At 40.5% G+C, this 27,410-nt stretch overlaps 1 protein-coding gene across 1 annotated transcript; it reads right to left on the bottom strand.

Moving 5' to 3' along the window:
- Positions 1-1,696: 1,696 nt before the first annotated feature.
- naa25 (N-alpha-acetyltransferase 25, NatB auxiliary subunit) lies at positions 1,697-23,493 on the bottom strand. Its single transcript, XM_035667783.1, has 24 exons — positions 23,360-23,493; positions 20,092-20,177; positions 18,139-18,277; positions 17,877-17,995; positions 17,647-17,721; positions 17,447-17,554; positions 16,073-16,151; positions 15,307-15,418; positions 15,111-15,200; positions 12,575-12,747; positions 12,382-12,494; positions 12,093-12,300; positions 8,730-8,819; positions 8,474-8,654; positions 7,549-7,648; positions 7,261-7,412; positions 7,035-7,160; positions 5,761-6,004; positions 4,684-4,807; positions 4,528-4,593; positions 4,348-4,445; positions 4,146-4,256; positions 3,900-4,040; positions 1,697-3,433 (listed from the first exon to the last, which is right to left on the bottom strand). Exons 1-24 carry the CDS (start codon positions 23,415-23,417, stop codon positions 3,311-3,313), a joined length of 2,916 nt encoding a protein of 971 aa, XP_035523676.1. The 5' UTR covers positions 23,418-23,493; the 3' UTR covers positions 1,697-3,310.
- Positions 23,494-27,410: the final 3,917 nt, after the last annotated feature.

Genomic DNA, 27,410 nt, shown 5'->3' with positions numbered 1-27,410 from the left:
GTATGGAAGCAAAGAAAGGCCAAAAAGGATTTTAAATGTAAGCAACTGAATTGTTGAAATTGGATTTAAATTTAACACAGAATTTACAGCATCAACATATTTTACTTTGAAAATTATCGATATGAATGTATGTATTTTTTTATTCCCTCAAATGTGCAGTAGATAATTAAAAAAAAATGTTTAATCCAAATATTATCAAAATCACATTGTTTTTATATAAAGGTAAAATGTGAGAGTATTTTAATGAAGGATTGTAGTTCTTTAGAGAAGTCCTGGCCTACAGATCTTCTCCAGATGTAAGAGAACGTGTTTGTTTGGTACAGACCCCAACAAATGTCACATAATCAAGATATTAAGATGTTAATAGGAGTTTTATTAATATCCAATGTGTCTTTTTATGTTGTATTTATGTGAAAATTCAAATTGTGATGCAAAACTGATCATTCTCACTAATTGTGAATCATACCGCAATCACAATATCTGTCAAATTAATTCCAATGAGATTGTTTTTAATCGTATCATGCAGCCCTATTTAAGTGCTATAAATTCAGCTCAGTAAAGGCTAAATTTCAACAAAACTTAAATAAATTCATTAATTTCTGTATAACTGGGAGTCCGTCAACAGCAACATCAGAACCAACTGACAAAATATGTTAACTTTGCATCATAATAAATGATTTTACTTTGTGGCTGAAATCAACAATTATTGTCTCGTTATCAATCGTTTTGTCAATAAAACGAAAGAAAACAGTGAAAACTTCCCAGTTTTGCAGCACAAGACGTCTTCTTCAAATTACTGTTTGACCAGTTTAAGCTCAGTGAATATATCATATACGACAAAAGAACAACAAATCCTCACATCTGAGCAGCTGCAGTCAATGTTGGACTGAAACAATTTATGAATTACTGATATAGTTGAAGATTAATTTTCTGTCTATGAACTCAAAGAAGCTCAACAACAGGGGTCCCAAACTGCCGCCCCGGGGGAATATCCAAATATAATCTAATCCAGCCTGAAAGATTATTTTATTTCTTTTCTAGTTGTTTCATATTATTATAAATGACCCCGTTATATACACGGTTTGTTTGGTGCGTTTGAGTTTGAGACTCCAACTTTACAACCTGAAAAAACAAACAAATCAAAACATTTCACAACCAAATTCTCACATTTACTTTTTTTTTATTTAAAAAAAGCTTTGACATTCCAGTGTTTCTGTTTTCCATTTTCTAACAAAAGAAGGTGGTGAGATGACACTCCAGATTGTCAACCATTATTCTGAACCTCAACAATAACAACAACAACATCGACGACAACAACAACAACAACAACATGTAATCAGATCACAAACATCTTCTCTCTCCGGCCGCGGATCCATTCAAACAGATCGAGTCTTCAGAAAAAAAAAGGCATTTATTAGCAGTAAGTGTGTGCGATTGTATACAAGACTAACAGGACTCGCCGTTCACTCACATTTTCACATTGCTCTGCCAAATTCTTAATAACATAGTAAAAGAAAAAAAGAAAAAATAATCCAACTGCACACTACCTGCAGTGCCAGCAGTCGTCCATCAGTGCTGCGTGGTGATCTCTGTAAACTATGTCACTGTATGCTCGTCTCTCGGGGTCAGTTTCTCATTGGTAGATAGAAGATGCTCTTTTTGTCACAAACTGAGAAGATGCTGAAGCTGATTGAAATTGTTTTGGTTCATTAGACGTTTCTGGGGGCTTTGGAGGGGGGGGTAGATAAAGCGGGAATGACAAAAACATGAACAAAAGGACAAATCTCCTAATATCTACTGCAGCTGCTTTTTAAAAACACACTAATGTCCGTTCACACCGTACTTTTGTAAAGGCTGCCTCAACTTTTTTATTTTATTTACAATTAGGTCCAATGTTTGTCTGTGTAACACAAACCTGTCTGGGTTCGCCACCCCCAGACCATGAATATATTCTACAGAGCTGCTTCTTGGCTGAAAATAACTGCCTGTACAATCAGATCTGGGTCAAAGTAAACAAAATCCTCTCGATGTTCTGCTCTAGATTGAACCAGAAGACGCGTTCTAGCTCCTGTAATGTGTCATTTCGCCACCTACAGACATGATTATCCATGAAAAAGTTATGACTTTAAGGCTGCTAGAAAGTCTTTCCGCGCCTGCAGTGCCAGAAGCATCGTGGGTGACTGGAGTTGGCTTTGGTGAACATCCATTTTAAGATATTCGCACTTAAATATTAGAATCAGTTCAGCCTTAAAGGATTCTGATTATTTGATCCATGCCTGATTTCTTAATTTTTTTTATATACGTGTGCTGGAACAACCCAATTCCACATTAATAGACATGTTTACAAGCACCACTTCTACTAGTAATTAAAAAAAAAAAGAAAAAGTAAAGAAAAGAAAGAATAGCGGCAGATAATTCATATTTAAAAAAAAAAAAAAAGAAAGAAGAAGAGTCCTGGTTATTAAACTCATCCCACCGCTGCTCTTTATAATACTGCAACTACAGGTGGTGGGTCCACTCTCAGTACCAAAGCGACACACAAGATACACAAAGCAAAAGAAAAAAGAAAAGAGGAGAAGACTGTGAGAATGAAGGAGAAACTTCAGTCTGCAGGTGTCCATGTTTCCACAGAGTGCGTCAGTTCAATGCAAAAAGGTTGTGCCCATTTCTCTCTCGACGGAGAGAAACAGCTGGAAAAGCAGCACATTGAAAGAGCTTTCCTCCTTAGTGTTAACAGTCCCAGTGTGTGTGTGTGTGTGTGTGTGTGTTGACCAGAAAAACAAACTGAGGAATAAAGAGGAAACGTAACTGAACAGAATAGTGGTTTATTGTCTTATATTGTTGTGGTAGTTGCTCTTTACTATATACAATAATTTATTAGATTCATCTAAAACTGCTTATTTACCTAATTTTATATTTAAATGAGCATTTGTTTGTTTTTTTTCCTCTCTCCTCGTTTCCACTTATAGCTGCTGTATAAATTCATGAGTTTTACTTTACAAGCTTGTGTGCTATTATTATTAGAAGAGTTGCAAATGTCCCAGAGGTGTGTTTTGAAAAGTGAAAAAGAAAAGTAAAAAAAAAAAAATTCCAGACTTGAGAGCTCACAAACGCTGGGCGAGAAAGACGCAGGAGGAAGGGAGGAGGTCAGTAACGGGGCGGGGGTTTGTCGGAGCAGCGGGGGACAGTGGGGACTCGTGGGTTAGCTGGTGGGCTGACAGACGGTGGCGTTTGGGGGCGTGGGGGGGCTGATGGGTGTGTGGGTGGGGTGGGGGGTATAGTCGTCTTTATTTGGGGCGTGTGATGGTGTTCAGATCTTGAGGTTCTTTATAGTTTCTGCTCTCTTCTTGAGCAGATCTCCCACCTCCTGTAGTGAGCGCAGGTAACTGCTCTGCACCTTGTCCATTGCAGACTTCATAAACGAAGCTTCATCCTGAAACAGAGCAAAAGAGGCAATCTCACAGTCAGATAATCGATATAACAACATATTCTGGTGTAGCTGCACTTCAGCTGGAGAGAGAAACTCCCTCCACACAGCGACAAGAGCAAAAAGAGTACAGAGAGATTGGAGGTTTGTTATTTTAGACTTTATTGTGTAGAAACATTAAGGAACAGCTTCAGTGCAGAGCTGTTCAACTGGCAAGTATATACACTGGATTTAATTGAACAACTATAATGTACTTTAAGTACACACTGCACACCTTTATTAGACAAGTTATTTGATTAAGTATCAGATCGGGAGTCTGTATTGGAAGATATTTAACATTAAATGACTCAGATCAGGTTGGGACATCCCTAAATAAAATTAATTTGCCATAAAATCAAAGATGGACAGAGGGTTTCTATTCTACTCTGTACTTTTGTGGATTTGAACAGAGGAAGGGAAAAGAGAAACTAACCTGTGGGTATCCTTCCAAGCTTAAACTGGCCAGTTTAAGGGCTGTCACGCCAGTCTCCTGCCCCTTTATGTGCTCCAAAGCCTGGGTGAGCAGGTCCTGCAAGCCCCCCGTCAGCTCCTGGAACCCACAAACCACCGCTGGCTGCAGGACACACAAACCATCAGCAGAGGGCTCCCATTAAAACGTGCTGCTCAGCTCAGACTGTGAACTACTTATACTGGATGTGTGAGAGGATTCAAACCGTACCAGGGCTGTGTTTGTATCCTTTTTCTTCTTCTTTTTCTTCTGTAGACTAGTCTTGAGTGGTCGGAGGATCTTGGCACAGTGACTAGCCATCCACAAGACTATGCACACCGTCTGTGCAGAACAACATTAACAGGTTACAACTTAAACACATCAGTGTGAAATCAGTGTGTGTGTGTGTGTGTGTGTGTGGAAGCAGTCTCACCTCAACAAAGAAGATTAGGTTTTCTAAAAGGGAGGGCCAGGTTTTTAATTTGCCCTCTTTCATTTCCAATAAATCCCCTTTGCATTTATTCAGTATTTCTGTGGACAGAAAGAGGAAACATGAAGCAGAGCGGACACAGAGGAGGAGGAGTTCACTGTTAAAATCCAGCTGCTAACTCACCTTGAAGCTGAACTACTAATGATTTGAAACCGTTACAGATCTGGGTTTGAAGCTCCGACGACTCGTCTAAAGAGAGGAAAGACAACGGTGAGCTTTAATAAAAGCGTCAGGCAACAATTAAGAAGTTAGTTTAACGTCGCCGCCGCCTGTCCTCACCGAGTCCGACGGTCTCCAGCTCCTGTAGGTGGACAGACAGCTGGAGGGCTGCGGCCTGGCACTGACAGCTCCCGCTGGACAGAGCTGGGGCCAGGCGGGTGGAGGGTGGTCCCAAGAATGGATACTGCAGTGAACGACACAGACAGCCATTACAGCAACGTACTCCACACAGTTCTGACATGGAGTTGTTCAAATGTACTGCAGAGGGCGCTAAAGATTATAAAGTAACACAATCACTTAAGATTCAAATAGGTTTTACAGTGTTTTTCACATTTTTTAGGGGCTTTTCTCGAGGATAAAGTCAACCACATACGTTTCCTGAACTATTTCGATCCATTCAAGGAATGTTGGAGACTGTTTACTCAGCCATTTCTAGGTTATTGCTTTTTTCTAAGTATCTGTCCTATTTTTGCAGCCCAGATGGCAGGTTTCCCAAATGCACAACACTTAACCAAACAATTAAAATGAAGCCCTGAGCAGGACTGTAAGGATTAAAAAACTGGGTGATTATGTTGAGATTTTTATTTGAAACTATTATCATCCAACGTGATTTTTACGGAGTTGAACAAACACACATCTACTAAAGTTTGGAATGAAAATTTGCCCTTAATTAGGAGAAAGCTGTTGGAATTCTTGCAATCCCATATTCTCTGTAACCCGAGGAAGATATTTCTATGAACAATCCTGTCATCTTTCTTCTTTTGCTTAGTTATCTCCCTCAAACTAGAGTCTGGAAGTCTCCAGTCTAATTTCTTTGGGCATCCATTTTACATGAGACAATTCATGCAGCTGAACCTCCTTCCTGAGTCCATGCTGAGCTGCAACGGGAAGAGGAAGTAGGCTCACAAAAATGTCTTGGCAGTCAGCAGTTGGTCTGGTTCATTCCTCATTAATATGCGTCAGACACAGGCGACTAAAGTCTGACCAGCAGTAGATTGGAAAAGCTTTCTTCCAGGAGTAGATAAGAGTTGTTACAGATGAGAGCCAGGCCAGAGGGAATGTATGTGGCACAGTTATTTTTTAACCTTGGACGTGTGCCAGATGTGTTCTTTTAAACAACTCCACGCCCCTACGTACCTGTACGCGTTTTTCTGCTATCTGCACGGCGGTTTGGAGAGTCTGGTTGAGCTGCGAGAGCAGGCTGCTGAGGATCGAGGTCTTGTCTCCGATCCCGTTCTCGTTGGCCATCACAGAGTTTTGTTGCGAGGGTGTGTGTCCCAACCCGGCCAAAGAGGCGAGGAGGCGCAGAGTTAGAGAGCGTATTCTCAGCCAGACGGCCTCTTCATCGAGAGACCGACGCCGGTGCTCGTCAGTCAGCTCTCTGAGAGAGGAAGAGCAAAGATTATTCACTGTTATTCCACAATGAAAGTCAGACTGAAAGTAAATAAAAAGGAACCAACTGAAAACTAAAAACGATAATATGGCAGATGGAACAATGAACATATGAATAAGTCACTATTAGAAATATATTTATATTCAATGATCAGACTTCATTCTTTAACGGCATGAACATCAAAAACAATGATCGTCAAAGCGTTAAAAACAAAAAGAAAAAAAAAGAACACTGAAATTCATAAAAAATACAATTCATTATGTACAATAAAATAAATAAAAACACATCTCCTCTTCAGAAGTTGATTTAGCTGCTCAACCTGAACTAAAGAGCTGAATCCTGTATTACAATAACATTACATCTGACACTAATGTAAGCTTGTGTTACCAGTGAGCTAACATTACCAAAATAACAGATTAATGGATTCAATTCATTCAGTCTCACTGAAATTACACAATTAATCAGTTGTCTCTTATGTTAATTATCAGCAGAAGTTACGTATGCTGTCAACCATCTTCAAATCTTCACCTATACGTCCGCTAAAAGAATAAATGTTATCCGACCTTATAGCAGCTTTGTGAGTTTAGTCAGTGGCAGGATGCTGCTCGTGCAGTCTTTCTAAATGTAATGATAAAATCCTGATAATACTGAGACCAAACTGAAAGAAATATCAGCCTTCAGATTCAGTATGAAGTCTGTATAGTGATAATAACTACTGTTAGTTAACTCAGAACGGATCAGGACAGATTTTAATATTTGCAAACAGTAAGAAAGTTTATACTTTCTTTTCCTACTTTTTGGGGGGAATAGATAAAACTGTGAATAAGACTTTACAGTCTGGTATAAACAGGTTAACAGTGGCCTTTTCTCGCTATCCTAGCAACAGAGATACAGAACAACACCTGTAACCATGGTAACATAAAAGATGGCAAGTTAAAAAGCTTCAATTTAATTGTCAAAAACTAGATTCAAATGTATTTTAGGTTTTGTTGACTGTATCCCTAAAATAATCACACACCTCTCTTTAGGGTTCCAGCTGGTAAAAACTGTAAGGTCTCTGTTGTCCCTCATATTATCCCAGGGGATGTCATCCTCCTCTGCAGACAAAGACATGGCCTTGACACTCTCCTCCAGACTCAACACACTGGAAGACAAAATGAGGAAAAGACGAAATCTACATGAAGAATTCAACTCCAGCAACACAAGTCGATACAATTCACTGCGTGTTTCGAGGTTTTTCTCACATATCGGCCTCGAGGAACAGGTCCAGCAGCATCCTCTCAGTGCGGACCTGGGCAAAGTGCAGCGATTGGTTCAACCTGTTCCTGAGAGCAATGAACTCTGGGATTTTCTCGAACGCGCCGTACTTATACGCCTGGATGATATACTCTGAGGTCTGGTGGGAGGAGAAAAGAGGGAAGGAGAGATTGATTAAAGGAATGAGCCGCACAAGGTAACATAAGAACGTGTGAATCTGGCTTTAAGAGTGTTTAATGTGTCAGAAATGAAATCACAAAGTGGGATTGACTTACATCTTTCTGGTTAGAGTGGAAAAACCTGAGGGAGAAATTACAGGACTGGGAGGCTGCAGCAAACTGACCCAGTGACTCAGCGTAACGCGTTAACAGAAAGCTGGAGGGGGAAAAAGAAAAAAGCATTTTTACTGATCATAAACTGGTCTGGGCTTGTATCTATCAAGTGTCTCTGAGATGGAAATCAGTCTTAGCTGGTCAGTGACTCCCAGTTTAACACATTTTTGGTTCTACTTTAAGACTCAGGAGTAAAAACAGTATTCACTGATGATGATCTTATTAAAATATACAGTTTTTAAATCATTCTCTGACAGAGCTTGTACAGTTGTGGTAACTTATTATAAAACAGAGAAACACACAATTGTCACAACTGACAGTTCCAGTAGTAATAAACCAAACTTTGCTTTTAAAGCTCCTCCGATAAAGCAAATAATTTCCCACCACTCAGTGAGTGAAGATATGAAAGAAATCTGCTGCAATCATGCAAATTGTGTGTTTGCTTGTTTATTTATTACTTCTCTCCACTACAGATGGAGGAGCTATTGTTAAAGAGATACTGGATGTTCTTTGTTATGGTACATTTTTCACCACTTTATTGACTAATTGTATGTATATTATAGGTTTATTCACACAGAGCTTACACATAATAAATAGTTTAATTGTTTGAGTGTGAAACTTACGAACACATTAGTCATTCTTATACATTCTTTCATTAAGCTGAAACTGTTAGTTAATTAAATTATAGTGAGTTTAAAACCCCTGGAACCCCTTTAAGGACCCCAGCAAATACAAAAACACACAACATGTAAGATTTGAACAAGAGAAAGAAAACTATAATATGTCATAATCTCTGCAGCTGAATGTTGTAAAATAACTTTCAAACAATACAGAAGTCATTAAAGTGTCTCTGTGTTCATGGACTGACCCTATGGTGTCGTGCTGTACATGTTTGGCGTCCAGGCTGGAGTAAAGGTCCACTACCGGCTCAAAGGCTCCCAGGTGACAGTAGAGGAGCAGCAGCAGCAGCTTGAACTGGGCGTTGGAGGGACTGTGAGACAGACCCTCCTGGAGGACGCCCAAACCCTGCCACACCATGTTCTCATCCCCTACAACACACACAGCGACATGTTTAGAGACACGGAAACAAGAGACGGATGTGGAATAAGAGAAAGGAAACTCACCAGTCTCCGTCCATAAGTCGACGTATACGTGAGCTACCATGAGACAATACATATCCGAGAACTGCAGCTCCGTCTTCAGAGCGTTCTTCCCTGTTAAACACAGAGATCAACCAGTCACAACTAATACACAGTAAATGTTCACAGGAAGGCAGCAGTGATAAAACCGTACTGTTCTTATAGCGGCGCTAATACGATACTCAAGTTTAAACACCAAGACAATAACAAACCTTACTTTGAGTAATAAACCCTGTGATAATACCATAAAGTTCAATATATATGGTGTGTAATTATAGGCTGTCACAATATCAACTTATTGTTTAAGAACATTTTAGTCAACATTAACCCAGAAAGTTTTTTCTTCACTTATATTGTCTATTAACAAACATTATTCATTAACAGAGTCAATTTTATTTATGTCTTTATGTTTTATTTATTAAGGATATTTTAATATTTTTTACTGTATAATTCCAATGTCTGAATATTCTTAATAACTATGAGTTCATTGCTCTTTGAAAGGGTAAACTTGCATTACAATGCATATTACGTCAGCGGCATAAAATGGTCTTAAAATGACAATAATACTGTTTATAGAGAATATATCGTCCAACAAAAGTAGTTATTGTGACAGGCGGTTTTTATATCTAACAAAATAAGCCAAAGGTCACTGTTCAATTATCCCTCAACACAAAACAAGAACTTTGCCTACATGAAACATTATAAAATTAGCAAAAAGATTCAAATAAAAGCATTCAGTGACAACTCTTAAATGTTTCAATGCTTGCTGCTACAGACACGTCTGTATCCAACTCATATGGAAGTATGATTCTAATCATTTACACCTTAAAACTAAAAATACACTTGTGTTATACTCATTAAAGACATACTATGCAGGATTTGTCCGCTGCTGCTTGTAAACGCACCGTTCGAAGTTGGCCCCTCCTCCCCGGCTCAAGTGAGCCAGAGAGAGCACCTTTGGTCGAGCTACATAGAGAATGAATGAGGGGGAGGGAGAACAAAGCAGTGAATCAGAGAAATAAAATGTTATTCTCTGACTGTTTCACAGCGGTTACGTTCCACAGCACAAATAAACACGGGCCACACCTCCGCACAACCCTGCAGGAAGAAGCCATATTTGTGGATTTTTGTGTGAATGCAGCTGAAGAAGTAGCTTCATCCTGTCCGCCCCCGAAACACGACACTGACACACTGCAGCCGGGTTACACATCCAACAGACAGACAGCGAGCAGAGACAGACGGAGACGGCGATGTAACCTCGTCGCTGGGTTTTTACAGAAACCTCTGAGCGCTAAATAAGAAGGCAGAGCCTCTGCAGATACACACGCTGCCACACACTTCTAGTGCTGATCACAAGGGATTATGTATGTATGACATTTTTAGGAAAATCCTGCATAGTACGCCTTTAAAATCCAGACGGCTGGTCTCCATGTTAGCAGCCTGAATCTGTTTTTCTGTCACATTCATGAATGCTGGACCCTAATATGAACCACAAACCAGTCTTAACTCTACTACAAATTGCTAACCTTGTCGGGGGGAACACAGGTTTTTAGTCCCAGATGGGAGGTTAAGTCCTCAAAATGTGACTAAGTGAAAACAGATTTCATCCCCACACACTGAATAATACACACACACACACACACACACACACACGTATCCTGACAATGTTTGACGAGCATGCTGCTCCTCGAGCTGCCAGCCGACATCCGAGCTGCATTAAAACTGGTGTTTCCAACAAGGTTTTCAAAAAGCTTGCTAATGCTGCCATATGCTCAGTGACCAGGAAGGCTGGACCCCTGCTTTGTCCTTTCCAAATACAAATGTGTCGCTACATAAACAAGTACATGAACAATATTTGAAATGGCTTTGCATGTGAACGGCTTACTGAGGATGGCTTATTGGAAACCTTATGATGGGAAATGTCAGGTCAATAGTTATCGTATATAATGACCAGTTGGTTTGCACACAACCCTGCAAATGCCTCTGTGCTCCATGGTGGACTGCCATACTTCCATACACTGAAAGCAGTGGACAAAGCGACCACAATGGGAGATTTATGGTGCGGCATCAGCAGTATGAGGTAATGAACCCATCATGCATGGATAAAGCAGGCTGCAGACCAACACCTGACATAACATGCAGTTTGGGTGATCGATCAGAGGAGAGGACAGCTCTATGTACAGGTATGAATGCAGCCCACACGCATCTATCACACACTGAGATCCACATGTGACCACATTCTTTCAGCAGTGTGAATGTGAACGCGTCCTGGGCCGCGCCGAAGGACCGCCTACTCAACTGACATCCTGCAACTACACAGAAAACACGCTGTCTGATTTCCATTTGGCTCATTGTGATGCAAACAACGTGTTTGGGCTCTCCAACCTGCCAAGATAAGCAGCAGATGTTTGTGAACACACTGTTTCAACTGATTTCACTATTGAACTAGTAACTGCAATATCCCCAGACTCTCTTACAAAAGAAAACATTGTGCAATTTTTAGAGTTGTAGAGGAGAAACTCGATACGGCGAATCATTAAATCAGTGCCTTCTTGTAAATTTGGCATTAAGTGCAAGTACTTTAAGTTCTTCCTTCTGTGTGTGTGTCAGTTTGTCGTTGTACCGGTGGTTAATCCGTATGTAAAGTGAGTCTTACCTGCCAACATTTAGCAGCTAGTGTTTAAACACCAACAGATTTTACCATTTACACGACATTTTATTGACGATAAACATGTAAACAAATTTTACACAGTAAACATAGGCTACTTCTTTCACCAGCCTCCCTTTAGAAATTGTGCAATTTTGTGAGTAGTTGAGTTAAGAGATTCTTTATAAACTTGCAAAACACTGTCTGCAACCAATTCTTAATTATTTGGGACTTCTTGTAGGTTCGGCATTAAGTGCAATATTGAATTGTTTCTTTCCTGAAAAGAAACATCGTGCCAGTTTGTTGCGGCAGAAAAAAAATATGTTGAGTCGTTATTTTTTCCTATTACTTGAAGGCTACATGCCACTGTTGATGTTGTTTTTTGTAATTGTTTTAATCAAAAAGTGTGTGTTGGGATTCATTGTTTGGTGGAATTTCAATAGTATTTGTATCAACTACTAAACTTCTGCTATCATGACATCCTTAGTGGAAACATAAAAACCAATATGCAACAGGGACTTTTAGTTTCTGGGATTATTTGGTAGAAAAATGATGATGATGGGGGGCTTCCAATATTCTGGCCACTGAGCATGAAACGTGCTGCATCTACAGGTTTTTATGTCTCTTTGCTCCGTGTACAATCTGATTATCCTGAACAAATGTTAATGCCATAAAGTGTAAGAATAAATAAGTGTTCTTACCAAACTTGAGTCCATGGCGATAGTGAGCTTTGAGCTCCGCGATAAGCCGCAGTTTTCCGTCCACGTCGAGGGAGTGATGCAGCCCGAGCGCTCGACTCAGCTGACACACACACAAATGCCTCTGTAGCGCTTTGGTGTCCTCTGGAAAAGCGAATCGCTCCTCTCCCAGCTCCCCCAGTGGAACCAGTTCACTCAGACGGTTAATGAACTGAAGAGTCGAGGAGAGAAAAGCGTCTCACAGCCCAGCCCTTCACTTCACTAGAGTTAAACAACAGGGGCTTTAACTCACCTGAACGTGTTGATCAGGAGCGAGCAGGTGGAGGTATATTTTTAGGTCGGTGATGCAGCAGGGTTTGTCTCCAAACTTTGCAAAGAACTGCACCATTAGCTCTAAAGGCTCACCTGTTCAAAGCCACATACAAATGTTAAAGCGGGGGTGAGGGACAGGGCAAAAGAAAGTGCTTTTACAATCCGTGTTTTACCTAGCAGTTTTTCCTCAGGACAGCCCCGTTCTCTCAGTCTGTGGATTAATTCAAGCCGAGCTAAATAGGGTCCTCTGAGTGAACGAGAATCCTTGCCGTCCTCCCCTTTGATTCTCTCTTCCACAAACCTCACCACTTCACCCACAGTGTGATGTACCGAACCCTCCGAACAGCTGGAGACAGAGAGAGAGACTGATCAGTGCTGGATAGTATGTACCATGATATGATACCATGTGCTGCCCTCCAAAGTGAGAGCAGGACTGAAGGAGCTCACAGAGATTCAAGGACAACTCAGCAGGTCGGACTCCTGCAGGCACAAGGTGTTCTAGACTCGGGCTGTCTGGTTGAAGGATGAGGTCTCTGTTAGTGAGCCACCTTGTCATCCCAGCATAATGCTCTGAGCAGGAATGGGTGAAACGGTTTGTGACTTGTCATAATTCAGCGCGAGCCTGGCCTGCCGTCATCGTGGGATTATGTTAGAGTACTGACCGATATATTTGATCTTACTGCAGATAAATTGGGATCAGCATGTATGACCCTTCCAGGATTACAAATCCCTTCAATTAACATCTGAAAACAGCTGGATAGAACTAGTAAACACTAAAAATAAACATGCCCACATTCAATCAGGTTTCTCTGTCACTGACATGTCTCAGCAGCGCCCTCGCTCTCATTGTCATTTACTTCAAGGCTACTGCAACTCTCTTGTTATCAGGTTGCCCTAAAATAAGTCCATTAAGACAGCCAACTTAAAAATCCAAAACGCTGCAGCCGAGTACTGACAGGAACAAATAGGAAAAGAGATCACATCTCTCCTGTTTTCTAGCTCTGCATTGAGTCCTGTTAAATTCTTAGAATAAGAATTTAAATCCATCTCTCACCTATAACAGCTCTTCATGGTCAGGCCCTTTCATAATCGTTTGGGAAGAGTCTCTAGTACATATTACCCCTAAGAACACTACGTTCATCTGAATGCTGGGCGCTTACTTGTGGATTCATATAGTTCTAAAAGTAGAACAGGAGCCGAGCCTTCGTTACAAAAGCATCCTCTCCTGTGGACCCAGCTTCCAGTCGAAGGTTTCGGGAGGCAAGACACCCTGCCTCCACATTTAAAGAGTAGGGCTAAGACATTTCTCTTTTGAATAAAAGCTTAATATGTTCAACAGGCTGGATCAGGTGGAATCTGAACATCTTTGGTTATGCTTGCTATAGGCCTAGATATCCAGGGGATACATCCATGGCTGCACTGAGCTCCTCTCTTACCTCCTCCTTCTTTTCTGCATCATTCATCGTCCCATTAATCAATGACTATCAACTTCAACTTCTTCCCCGAGATCTGTGCTTTATCGTCCTGCAGATTCTCATGGATCCTGGTGGAGCCTCCTGCCATGCCTGCTAGACTTGCATTGCTTAATATCCACTGGATATGTAGTGTTATTATTATTAGTTTGATTGTCTGACGTATTGTCTTGTTGCTTCGCGGCTTGGCTGTTGTCGCTGGCTCGTGATCGTGGTGCTGCCGTCGCCGTCGTCACCCGTCTTTTTCCATGATCGTCATGCGATCATTACTGGTCTAATCGTAGTCTTGTTGCTTCTGTATGTTGCTGTACATCTGTTTGTCTCTCGTCCTCTCTGTCTCTCTCTCTCTCTCAACTGGTCAAGGCAGATGAACCACCACCTAGAGCCAAGGTCTGTGCCGAGGTTTCTGCCCGTTAAAAGGCAGTTGATTTTCAATTGCCCCTGGTCGCCCAAGTGGATTGTCATGGGGTAACTGTTGTGGTCTGCTGTACAATGTTAAGGAGTTCGGGTCTAGACCTGGCTCTATTTGAAAAGTGTCATGAGATAACTTCTGTTATGAATTGGCGCTATACAAATAAAATTGAATTGAATTGAATTGTTTGTTTCTACAGCAGCATTTAGTCATTGGATTCAAGGCTCCCAACAAGTCATTTTCCAGGAGTTTTTCTTGACAGTACATAACAGCATTTTGCTTACAAATGGTCATAAACTGCAGGTTTCGGACAAATTGACTACATTCATCTGTCCACAGCCCATAAGTAACAGTCCAAATCACGCACAACTTGTTTTATTTTACAGAAAATGTATGGAAAACTAGTCTCTAAATGTCCAGGTTTTCCAGGATGTGTGGAAACTGTGTGATATGTTAGTTTACTGAATCAATAAAGATGGCTCCTTTTCAAACAACATTTTCATTCTTACAGGGTTCCCACTCTTTTTAAGAAATCTTTTTCCAGGATCTCAAGTTTTTGTGGCCAATTCAGGACAGCCCTCGCTCACAAACAGTCATATCATTTCCCGGTAGGCCTAGCATTGACTTTATGTGTCTGAGGGTTCATTATGACGTCGAAAGAAAAATCCCTGCACGTCCGTTCCACTCTGTTACAGCTAGACTGACCTTTATTTTTTTGCACAATGTCCTGCTCAGTACATATATTGGTCAGAGCTCTTCAATAACTCAACTCAAAAATCTTTATGTCGTGTGTTTCTGTTGGCTTATATTGAACTCTGTACTCACTGGTCGCCTTCCTCTGGCGGGCTCCACGACTGATCGATGAGGTGGAAGAGCGAGTCGAAGTAGGAGGGATAGAACTGCCAATCATCAGGACTGGAAACAGAAACACACAGGTCTGTAACTTACGTGCTTGTCTGTGGTTTATTCTCACAATCACAGACGACAGGCGTGAACATCCGGTCTAAGGGCCTAAACTCACTTTTTGAGAAGCAGCTTGTGGGCCAGAGCGTTACACTCCGGCCAGCGTTGTAGTCTCTGGTAGAGCATCATACACTTGTTTTCTCTGCTCTGCAGCTCACTGGTCAGCTTCTCTGTGGGAATATACAGATACAGACATATTATTAATTTAGTTTAAGACCATGTAGATCTTATACAAAGAGATCGAGTTTACCAAATTTAGCTACAAGCTAATTTCCATCTACTCCTCTTTGGTGAGGGAGACAAACTAATCCAATTAATGAAATCAATACACATACCAGTGCGTTCTGTCTTCCTGTCTTGTTTGTATTTCTTAACCTGCCACTTCACAGATTTTAGAACATGTTGCAAAAGGACAACTGTTTAAAATTAGCCTCCTGGCTAACAAACGGCACATTTACAGAGACGTTGATTAATGTGCTTTGACCTCATTAATAAACAAATGAGACAGTATATTCATAGCAACGCCACGTGAAACTGCCACGACATCCTCTTCAACGCGATGCAAACACAAGAGGATGGCCTGTGTCGAACGAGTTACGATACTCTCCGACCAATCAGTGGTCTGCAGGGTTTTCACTCCACCTTTCAGTATCGGCCCTTTAGTATCTTAGAACCACGACCTGAAGTAAAGCTTAAAAAGTAACTGGTACCATCCACTACTTTAACAAATGGAAAAAACAGTTGAAAAGGAGAATCAGGCATGTTATTCACTAATACGCCCTGTGAGTGATTAAACATGGAGGAACAGAAGAACACATAAATACCTCCAAGTGGACCCCTGATCACTTCGAGAGCCTCCACACACTTTCCCAGGCGCTCCAGGATCATAAAATACAGCTGCACCTACAGTCACACACAAAAACACCAGAAAGCCATGTAAATAGTGCCAGCGACTCTGTTACATCTGTTTGTCTTGTAGTTAGAAATAAAACTCGACCTACTGCACCAACCCGAATGTAAGAAGCTATCAGGAATGTGCGGGTGTAACAGCGGTCTACAGGCGACTGTGCTAGGCTAGTGAGCGTCTTTAAGTCTGTTTATTGTGAGTTAAACAGCCCTGTTAGTGTTTATAAAGTTCTGACATGCTACTTGTGTGACATGATAGAAACTAATTCAGACATTTGCAGACACAGACCGAATAATCTGTCAAGCTACCAAGAATTACTGCTGTCACAGTGTCACGAAGAGAGGCTCAAAAAGACATAAAAACATCATTCTGACTGCTTCAACAGCTTAACAGGAGAGAATGTGAATGTGTGACTGACTGACAGGCAACACAAAAGAGGAATTTATATTATGCTTTAAGGGAAGTATTTCATGTTTCACTTTTACCAGGTTTCAAGGCTGACGACTCTTTTCTTTGAACAAAAAGAAGCTCAGAGAAACCTCCGACAGGATTATTCTGAAAGTCTTTTATATCTTCAAAAAGACATTTGTCTTTGGGCCAATATGTTCATTCCCTAACCTTCACATGCTTACAATGTATAATTTTTTCATAAGGACTCTCCAAACTGTAATTTTATGTTTATTCTATACACGGTCGCTCAGTTTGGGGGGTATTTTTTCCTTATCTCAATCATGAGGTCAAAGGACAGAGGGTGTTGTATGCAGTACAGATTGTAAAGCCTTTAAAATTTACCTTGACTAACTTTACAAATGAGGAAAATTAAACTAAATGTACAGCCCCATTTTCAGTGTGTGTTTGTTCACACATCCAGCAAAAAGGACTAAAAGGAAGCGTCTCGTACAGTAATGATTGGGGCTTATTGCTGTGGCTGTGACGCTCTTTTTAAAGGACCTAATGAACTGAAAGAACACAGAGTGATACGAGCACAGCACTTTCAACAGCTTTTGACTTACTAATCAGGGGAAATAGCAGCGGTGACGTGCATACATGGTTACCCAAAAATTTGAATATTGGACTGTCATGTTGATGATATTTAGATTAATTGTGCCGCCCTAACGAACCTGTACGTATCTGATTGCTTGGTCCCAAACGAACGCACCAGGGTCTGTTTTACCGACACCAAACAGCTTATGTGTGAAAGCACCACAAGACATTTTAATCTAAGTGTTAATATGTATCATCATGACCCATCAAACAGCAATCGCTCAGGTCACATAGACGCCTTCCTCACCTCAGCTTCTGCCTCAATCTTCTCCTCCTTGACCATTTTCTCCACCATGCGTTCAGCCAGGGGCAGGAACATGGTTTGGGCCAGTCTTTCATCTTGTGCTGAGATGGCCTAAACAACAACCAACGCAGCATTGTGTGTTCATTTCAGAATAATAATATTTTAGGAACGTGAACAGCAAAAAAAAAAAAAAAAGGCCATACCTGCATCACCAGACTCATGACGGACCAGAAGTAATACGGATTCTTGGGGACGATTTTATACAAGGCCATTCCTGCCTGTAAAGGGGCGAAGATGCAGTCGTCAACATCCTCTTCATTATTCTGATTAAGTGTCCATCTTTTTAAATTACCAATGGAGCACAAAAGCCACAGCTGTTAGTCACGTGTGTGTTTGCACGTTTATATGCAAGTGCGGACGAGAGCTTTCTCACCTGCTGCATCTTCTTGTACTCGCCCACGCGAGCGTACGCCATGAAGAGGTGAGAGTGGTACTCCTCGCTGAGAGGAACCTTCTTCACCGCAGCTTCGTACAGCTTGGTGACCAACTCCGCTGCGGACGACAGGCGCAACTTCTAACATGCAGTCATTCTAGTATTATTACCAGCCTCTGTGTGTGTGTGTGTGGTGCGGGTGGTGTGTGTGTGGTGTCGGTGTGGTGTGTGTGTGCGTGTGTGTGTGTGTGTGTGTACTCACGGCGATGCATCTCTCTGTAAAGTATAGTCAGAGCTTGTAGCGAGTTGTCATCCGTGGGCTCTAGAGTGGCGACTTCCTGGGCCAAAGTGAAAGCTTCATCCTGCTTTCCGGTCCTCTGAAGGCCGATGGCCTTTAGGACCTGAAGGGAGGACAGAAATAAAGAGTTACAGGACAAAAACAACAGAGTGAGACGGTGTTGTCGATAGCCTGACCTCTGCAGAAAATCACATTCATGCAGGATGTTTGAGAAGATGATGCCTGGAGGGAAATGGAAATCCGAGTGTGAATCTGGTTGTTTGTAACTGTAATGCTAAAGAGGTTAGTGTAGACGCTGCTAGCATCAGTCCTACCTGAACTGTAGAGGATTTATTCATTAAAAGAGGGAAGAACGGCACTGAAGGGGGAGAAAGATGTTGGTTAAATGTGAGTTATATGGTTGTTGAAGTTGTGACAGACGGTTCATCCAATCACCTGCCGAGGACTTTATGAAACTCCCTCCCTTTCCAACGACGACTACCCATAATAATAATAATAATAATAATAATAATAATAATAATATGGTTCTGTGTAACACTCGGGTTATTCCTTGACACCTAATAATTTAAAACGATATAAATTATCAATGATTTTCCCTGCGAGTCCAGAGACGGATGAGACGGATGAAAAATCCCCACATTTAATACTATCTAATCATTTCCCTCAGTGGGTTTCGTGGTCTGACGTTGGGCTGCATCTAAAAATCAATACCACTATTAATTGCCACATTTGCCTGGGTAATGATAATTAAATCGTATTAAATACACCACTGCACAACGTTCTGTCCTCACAGTAGAACTGTCAGATTGTAGATTATGACTCCGAGTAACATTAATTTAACAAATTCATTAGTTAATAACGCTTTTTGGCATTTGTTAGCTATAAAAGAATAATCAAAGTAAAGACAGGTTCTGTTTCACATAAAGACGGTTGAATAAGAACCGTATGGCCTCTGTTAACTCATTACATCTGCAGGTAATGTCGGATATGGTGAGACGACTGTAAGAGGCTCAAACAGCCTCAGCCTGCAGACTGTGGTCAAACAGCTGAGATACGTTCACTGCTTAAAGGGTCAGAGTTGCAGCTGACTTCAGGGTCAGCCTTCGGTCACTGCGTCTGGTCCTTGAGGTGCTGCAGCTTTTATCTTTGGGATAGATGGGATTTGCTTTAAGATGCATTAAAGAGGAGTAACCTGCAGCCTGTATGTTGGAATTAATTAAACACACGCTCAAACTGAGTCATAATGACGCTTTTGATAAGGTTAGAGTTCTGCTGTGGTGCAGGTATCAGTTTATTTATCAGGTTTTGGGGGTGAGGATGGCTGAAACTGGTTTTAAAATGACAAAAAAACTCTTTAAAAACTTTGAAGGGAAAACTCTCTAGCTCAGGAAGGCAACCTGTACAAAAGGGGGTCACAATTTATCATGTTTAAGAGTCATAGAGTCAAAAATGGGGCCAACCATTGAACCAGGGCTCAATAAATTCAGGACAACAAAGAAAAAGACAAATCTTTCTAGACCTTAAATGTTCAATAAGCCTTCATTGTCAGGACAGTGAAAGAAATAAACGTGACGAATGGTGGACTAATACAGTTTGTTTCTTTTAGGTCATGAATGGCAGTATCTGACAACACGGGGCGACCTGCAGAAGTTCACCTGGTTACCGAGGGTAAACATTTCAACACATGGTGAGGTGTTGCTGACAGCAGGGTGGCCTCAGCTTCGACCCCTGAGGCAGCAGCATGTGTTCATCCCTGTCAAAGTGTCCTTGAGCAAACGGCTGCACTCCTACCGCTGTGTTGGGAATGTGTGTGAGCCAACAGCCGACGTGTCCCGCAGTAATATATGGAGAGATGCAGACTTTCAAAAGGCTATTTCTTGTAAAGCAGAAACCTTTCATTGTTCCTTGGTCACCCACCTTGGCACAGTGCAGGTCCTTATGTTTCTTCAGCAGTTTATCTGCCTGCTGTATTGCCATTTTATTGTTGCCATTATCAAGGTAATCTGGGAAAAAAACACAAGAGACAACATTAATGAAGGTGCTCGTAATTAATAGAGTTTGAATTCGATGGGAAATAGTGACTAAATACTGCTGGAGATTAAACAATTAGTCATTTAATGGACAAATTGAACAACAGAAAATTATTCTGAAAGTATTTTGATAATAAATCCGTCACTGCAACAACATTTTATGGTTCCAGCTTCTCAATTCTGAGGATTTTCTTTGTTTCATGTGCGAGTGGACAGTTGCTCCGACGAAACAAGCAACTTTAGTTAAGTGCAACACGGCTGCTAACAATAGATCCCTTTCTCCATTAGTGTTTGGTCCATAACATGTTGATCACTTTTTCCTGAAGTCCAATGTGACGTCCTCATACGTCATATATCAGTTTACAGTCATAAAAGACTGAAGAAAACTGAAAGTATTCCCATTTGAGAAGCTGAAATAAGAATTTAGACATATTTTCTTTATGGAAATGACTCAAAACAACAAACTGATGATCCAAACAGCCAGTGACACATTTCTTTGCGAGTTTAAAGCATATTTTTGACCCAACGATTGATCTATAAATTGAGAAATGATAAACGGATAATGAAGCTGTCACATAACTACACACGTCTATCTGAGCGATTGTGTTGAACTGCAGTGACACACAGACACCTCAGCCCCTTCAGGACAGCTGGGTGCCCAAATTAACTGAGCCAGACAGTACACTGTGATTATGTCATGTCTATTCTCTCTGTTCGAACCATCACCACAGCGGAGCCAAAACGCGGGCGAAAGCCTACCGAACTGTGAGGAACACCGACGTATCACTTTCCTATCGCAACTTCATTCGGCTGCCAGACGAACGCAGCCCTGAAGCTCCGGAGGAGGAGGAGGAAGACAGAAAGAGAGATTACTTTACTTATTCATGCTTTTCACTACAGCTTCTTTTCACTGCAGGTGGACGAGCTGAAACCGCTTCATCCCCAGTGAAGGTCCAAACACGGTGACAAAATACACATCGACCGACCCAATCGAAGCCCCTCTACTCTGAAATCACCAGTGTGGAAGTATTCTGTCGTTCATTCACGTCAATTAACACTAACTGAACTCAACTGAGCAAGTGAACAGATGATCTACAGTCCAGAATGACTTTAAGGCTTAAAATGCACATTGATAAGTACATATTCCATGAACACTAACCTTGGGTCTCTTCGGAGTGTGCTGAAACAATCAAATCATCATTCTGTGTTGTTTCATTTCACTATGTTCACGTGTTTAATGTTTGTTCTGTTTACGGTTTCAAAATANNAAAATAAAAGCCCCCCGAAACAGAATAGGAAAAGGCCAAAAAAAAAAAAGTAAATAACATATAAGGAATGCATTAATAGTAATATTAAAAAAAGATGGAAAATTAAATCGAATCGAGGATTAACAGTAAAGAGTAATAAAGTTAGTGGTGTAGTGCACTTTCAGTCAGCATTGGGTTGTACCAACTTGTAACCCCCCTGTGATGTGAATCATTCAGTCAGAGGATGGAGAAGGAGTGGCACAGTCTTCAGGAGTGGATGCATAATGCAGGAATGCATTAAGCATTATGAATTATGTAGTCTGTGCAATCAATACTGGTCCACAATCTGCACCTCTTCTGTGGCTGATACTCATTTCATAATGATCCCGAGGAAATAAACGGAAAGCTGCAGACGTTAAGTAACAAAGTGCAAACACCAGAGTGAGCTGTGAGTTTGTAACGCGGGGCGTTTATCTTCTGCTGGACCGCCGCTTAAAAGAAACAATGTGGGATGAAGTAAAAGCAGTTAGAAAGTCTTTTTTATCTTTCTTTAAAATCCTACAGAGTTTAGATTAGATGGTTTTTTCTATTGGTGCAGATAAAGACACTTTAAAATATTACACAGGCTCCATTAAACAACCTTGCTGAGGGGGAAGCTTGGTCCGACTCCTCCTAAACATATTAAATGCAATTTAAATGGCAAGAAAGAATAGAAAAATACAAGAAATAACACAAATAGAAGCAGTAATATGTTCATTATATACAGCTTTAGTCACAGACCTCCTGTAGACTGAACCCTGTACTCCGTCATTGATAATACTGGATGTGATAACAGCGTAACGTAGTAACTGAGTGTGTTCATGTCATCCTGCTGTGATGGTGTGGATAAAGCTGTGACTCCTGCTGTTGTTGAGCGTTTTGTTTGTGATTGTTGCAGTAAAATATGAGGTTGTTGTAGATTTTCACAGTCCTGTTGGATAGGACAGGAGATTTATTTTGAAATCCTGTAGGACTTTTTGACTTTGAGGGTAAATCTACTTCTGCAGACAACACTACACCTCTGAATAAAGTATAAAACAGGTAAACAGGTGGGATTCCTCAGTTATTAACATTATTCAGGTGTATTCATGTCATCCTGCTGATGTGGAAGTTGACAAAGTTGTAACCCTCTGCTGTTTTAATGTTAAGGTCGTTAAAAACTACAAAAAAAATGTGGTTCTGTTTGGAAATGGAGTACACAACCTCGATTAAAACCATAATAATAAAGTATAAAACAACAGGTAAACAGGTGGGATTATTAAACAGTGAATAAAACCATAATTTCCGTTATTTAGCAGCACATTGGCTCTAACAGGAGTTAGCTCTGAAGCATTGTCCTTATTATCAACCTACCAGGGAGCGAACCGTGTTACACTGAGCTACAGCTGCAAGACAATAAAACACACTATTTATATTTATACACATATATTCAGACTGACGAACAACCAGCACAAATAAAACAAACTTCTTTCTTTTTGTGTCAGCTCGTCCTCACTAGCTGACACATTAGCAACCTAGCTCGCAGACTAGCTGTCAAACCAGCGACCGATAGTTGGACTTTGAGGACAACCGGACGACACAACCGTCTCCACCGGGAGCCAACACCCGTTATAACACCGGGAACACACGGTTTCACCCGCGGTTTCACCCGCGCCCCGACCCCCTCCCCGGCGCGGTGGCAGGCCGGGGAAGGTGCACTGTCATCGGGCGCTGCGAGCAGCACAGTCCGCGGTTGGAGCTGCCGGGGCCGCACCGCTGCCCCCCCGCACCAAACCGCCTCCGACAGCCGCCACTTTACACACACGCACCGGTACACAGTCTAATAACGTCCCCCCACCCGTACTGAACGGCTCCCCATTGAGTGCTCACCGTATATCGGTCTGAGTCTCCGGTCGTTGGGGTCTTGCACATGGCCTCTCGCCGCCATGGTGGAGTTTACCTGCTGGGTGAGTGTGCACGCATGCGCGCTGAGAGCTGCCACTAGGAGCGATTAAAGGATTTTTTTTTGTTTTTTGTTTTTTGTTGTGCAGCAGACTGTCAGTGAGGAGGACTGCATGGAGGACGGAGTCAGCTCCTTTCATGGGTGCAGATCCCAGGGGGGACGGGGGGGACATGTCCCCCCCAATTTCTGAAAAACATGAATTGTCCCCCCCCCAATAAAAATACCCTTAAATTATTCAAAATTGAACAAATGTATGATTTACTAATATAACAGTTAAGTAAGCAGTGATACACGCTGTTGGCTGTTTAGGACAAATAAACAAGAAAGGTAAGCACAATAAATGATTCCCTGTGCAGTACTTTTTGAATGATATGACGAGCCTCTATGAAGCTGTGATTCATGGTGGCATGGTATGAGTTGCATATGGCAAAAAACAAAATCACTTTTGTGCCCCCCCATCCTGACATCGGATCTGCAGCCCTGGCTCCTTTACTCAGGTATAATCATGTATAATCAATAAAAACTGCACTTAAAAAACCCAAACCATGTCGAAAACATGTAAAACACTGGATATGTAAAAAAGAAGCCCTTTAAGTCTGAATACGATTGTTGATGATAAAAATGCAGAATACAGACAGAGAAATGTATAAAAATATCAGGAAAATTCATCCAAATGTCAATAAAGTATTTCTGATTCTGATTAGTTGAAAAACACACAATTCTTAAATCTAAGTGCCATTTTTATAAAATAAAAGATTTATAATGCTATTTTTTCTCTGCACTATCAAGCAAACCAGTGAACCAGCAGCATTGATGGTGAAAGAAAACAAATCTGTGCACACAATATTACATATTAGTTTAATATTATATCTAAGGAGACTAAAGACGAGCAGCCATCACTACTGAGGATTGGAAAAAGGTTCCAGGTAACGTATGACGCACATTTTACTGGAGCATGTAAGAATCACTTTAGACCTACAACAATGATATATGAAAATATGAAATAATTTAACTACTAATTTCCATATATTTACTTGTCAAAACCACAGGGACCCACTGGAGAGGGGCTAGAGAGCTGCATGTGGCTCCGGAGCCACAGGTTGCCCAACCCCTGGTCCAGTCAGTGGTCCCACCAGGGGTCACTCAAGCTTCACGAGGGGGAGGTTCTGCATTTCATTCAGTTCTGTGGATAAAACTAAATTAAATTATTATTTTTAAAGGTTAGATTTTTTATTTAAGATGTAAACTTTGAAGAGCTGAACATTCACAGAGCTTCAGTCTCTGATAAACAGTCTCGTCCTGCGTTAGAAAAGTTCAAACAACCAAAGAGCTGATAGAACAATGAGAAGAAAACACTGAATATGTAAAAAAAAAGAAGCCTCTTAAGTCTGAATACGATTGTTAAAAATGATACAGAATACAGAATACAGAATACAGACAGAGAAATGTATAAAAATATCAGGAAAATTCATCCAAATGTCTAACTTGTATGTTTTTTCAATTGTTCTCTACGGTTATTGTTATGCATTGAATATAAATTTATACAAATAAAACACGTACTAAAAAGTTATTAATCAGGAATGTTTCTGTAACCTTAAAACTGAGTTTGTTACTGAAACATTTTGATGAGATCAGTAAACAATTATTTGAGTTGAATAAACTTTAAGTGTTGTTTGTCCGACCAACAATTCCAAACCTCTAAATTATTACAAATATGTTAAATATTTAATATCTTAAAAGGGAAAACAGGAAATCTTCACATTTGAGAAGCTGCTGTGTCTATACTGTATTTAATCATCATCATAAACTTTGTGTGCCAAAAATCTTAATTATAAAAGCAACTAAAGCTGTCAGATAAATGTTTGTACAGTATTATAATACTTAAAATACCTCAGATTTGTTTTAAAGATACGTAAAAATTATTTAAAATACCTCAACTCCTTCCTCCTCGTGGATAAACACAAAATACAGTGGTGAAATGTATATTTACTCAAGTAAAATATTGTACTTTTTACTCTACTACATTTAACTGACAGCTTACTTTGCAGATTAATACAAAATATACAATAATACAACTAAGTTACAATCTAAGTTAGCACTGTTGGAAGTAAAAACCCATTTTCTTTCATCCCAAAATGTTCACAACCTGAAATAATCAATTTTAAAATGAAAAGTTCTGATCAGGAAGAATGGGTCTGTAGGAATTTTAGGAAATATTTCCAGATTCCCACTCAAAAATTGGGCTCTCTAAACCAATTTTTATGTATTTTTTAAGTTTAAGAAGCACATTACAAAATAAAACACCCTGAGACAGACACACAAAAACAGGAAACAGCACATTGATTTTCTTATTTGTTCAAATTTATTAGATATTCTGTTATGTTCCATTGTCTAGACCTTCTGTCACAGCCTGAAAGCCGTGAAAAAAAAAATAACTAATTGTATTACATTCACTACTAATTTCCCCTGAATTTTGCCTTATCAGAAAAGAGAAAATTGAATACACTGTGAATCTTTGTCTTTCAAAAACAAAAAAAGAAAAACATAAAAGAAAAAAAAAGAAAACAGTAGATTTTGCAAGTGCTTATTCATGATTACAATAAAGAAAAACAGTATTTTGGACTCCATCTGTTCCCTAAGCTTCTATCCCTCCCCTCACAGTCATACCCTGGCTGGCATCACTGGTAATGCTACACAACTGAACATCACACAGCCCATTTCTAGTCTACAGGGCGACTCCTCGTCAACCTCAAACTCAGTCAGGCTTTTCACTCCTCATTGGTAATCTGAGGTCGAGCTGAATCCAGGTTTGATTTTGAGGAGAAGCCACCCGCCGCCCCCCTTTTTTTGTTTGTTTGTTTTTAAAAGGATTTCCCTTCTTGTCTGATGCAGTTCAAGAGCTTCTCAAAAGCGACGATGTCCTGATCAAACGGAGAATAAATCAAGACAAAAGAAAGGAAAATGTAAAGAATAATAAAAAATAAAAACTGTGATGCGCATGCAGATCCAAATCTAGAGTTGTTTTTTTTTTTTAGTAAAATCTCCCCTCGTGTATCGATGATATCATGGCTCCATGTCATGCTTGTACAGGTGTGAAACACGTCAGCGTTCCTGCAGCTCAGGAACGTCCTGCATAGTTTGACACATCTGTCTCCTGGCTGTACATTCATAAGCATGGATGAGGTACAGTAACTGCTCCACATTACGCACACAGCACACTGTCCACAGAGCGGACATCACCTGCTCTGACAACATTATAACTTAACTTTAAGTTACTTCTAGCAGTACAGTATTGAATGATAGACCTGACAATGCTTAGTAGCTGTGAATATTCCATTCAAGTCAGTGTTTGTATGTACAGTATGTCCATTTTCTATAATGGGCCTATTATAAAGTACACTTATAACTCTCCTTTAAACCTGTCCAACATTTACCACGCGCAGATAGGTTAGGACAAAACCTACACACTCATACCTGATCCGATAAACAAAAGTCTTAATCACAGCTGAATTAACTGCACTAAGCTACGTCATGATCATATAAAACGTCACAGAACATTTCACCTATAGAGCCCAACAGGATCTGCACTACGCTCAAAATAAAGACGGCTAAAGTGAGCTCTTACAACCTCGAGTCAACGCAGCCTAAAAGAAATAAAGGTAGTGATGTAGGAAAGAGAGCAGGATAAAGATGCTTTGAGGATCAAGGCTCCGACTAGATTCACCCAACACCGATTTAAAACTGATTTCATCCTTAAGAGTCAAGAAACTGAAGCTTAAACCTTCTTGTAGTTCAGGTAGATGAAAAGCTTTTTTTAAAATAAAATAAAAAAATCACTATACATGGTGAAAATAAAAAGTAAAAACTATACACCCAGACTGCTTGTCAATCCACAACTGCAACAAACATCGCACATCTGCCTGGACCCTTTTTGCTCTGTCAGTTGAGAGAGGAAGCGGTAGTTTGAGATATATATAT

The sequence above is a fragment of the Morone saxatilis genome, unplaced genomic scaffold, assembly GCF_004916995.1.
Source record: "Morone saxatilis isolate NCDOM2014 unplaced genomic scaffold, NCSU_SB_2.0 Contig21, whole genome shotgun sequence".
In the NCBI taxonomy this organism is placed as follows: domain Eukaryota; kingdom Metazoa; phylum Chordata; class Actinopteri; family Moronidae; genus Morone; species Morone saxatilis.
This window is presented reverse-complemented; position numbering and strand designations above follow the sequence as displayed.

What these genes read in the sequence shown, in the direction of transcription:
- naa25 (XM_035667783.1), bottom strand. Translation starts at nt 23,417, where the DNA reads ATGGCGGCGAGAGGCCATGTGCAAGACCCCAACGACCGGAGACTCAGA. An exon ending in AGGACCTGCACTGTGCCAAG is followed by an intron (nt 18,278 to 20,091) that starts GTGGGTGACCAA and finishes TCCTCCCTTCAG; the next exon opens with GTCCTAAAGGCCATCGGCCT. An exon ending in AGTACAAGAAGATGCAGCAG is followed by an intron (nt 17,722 to 17,876) that starts GTGAGAAAGCTC and finishes GCCCCTTTACAG; the next exon opens with GCAGGAATGGCCTTGTATAA.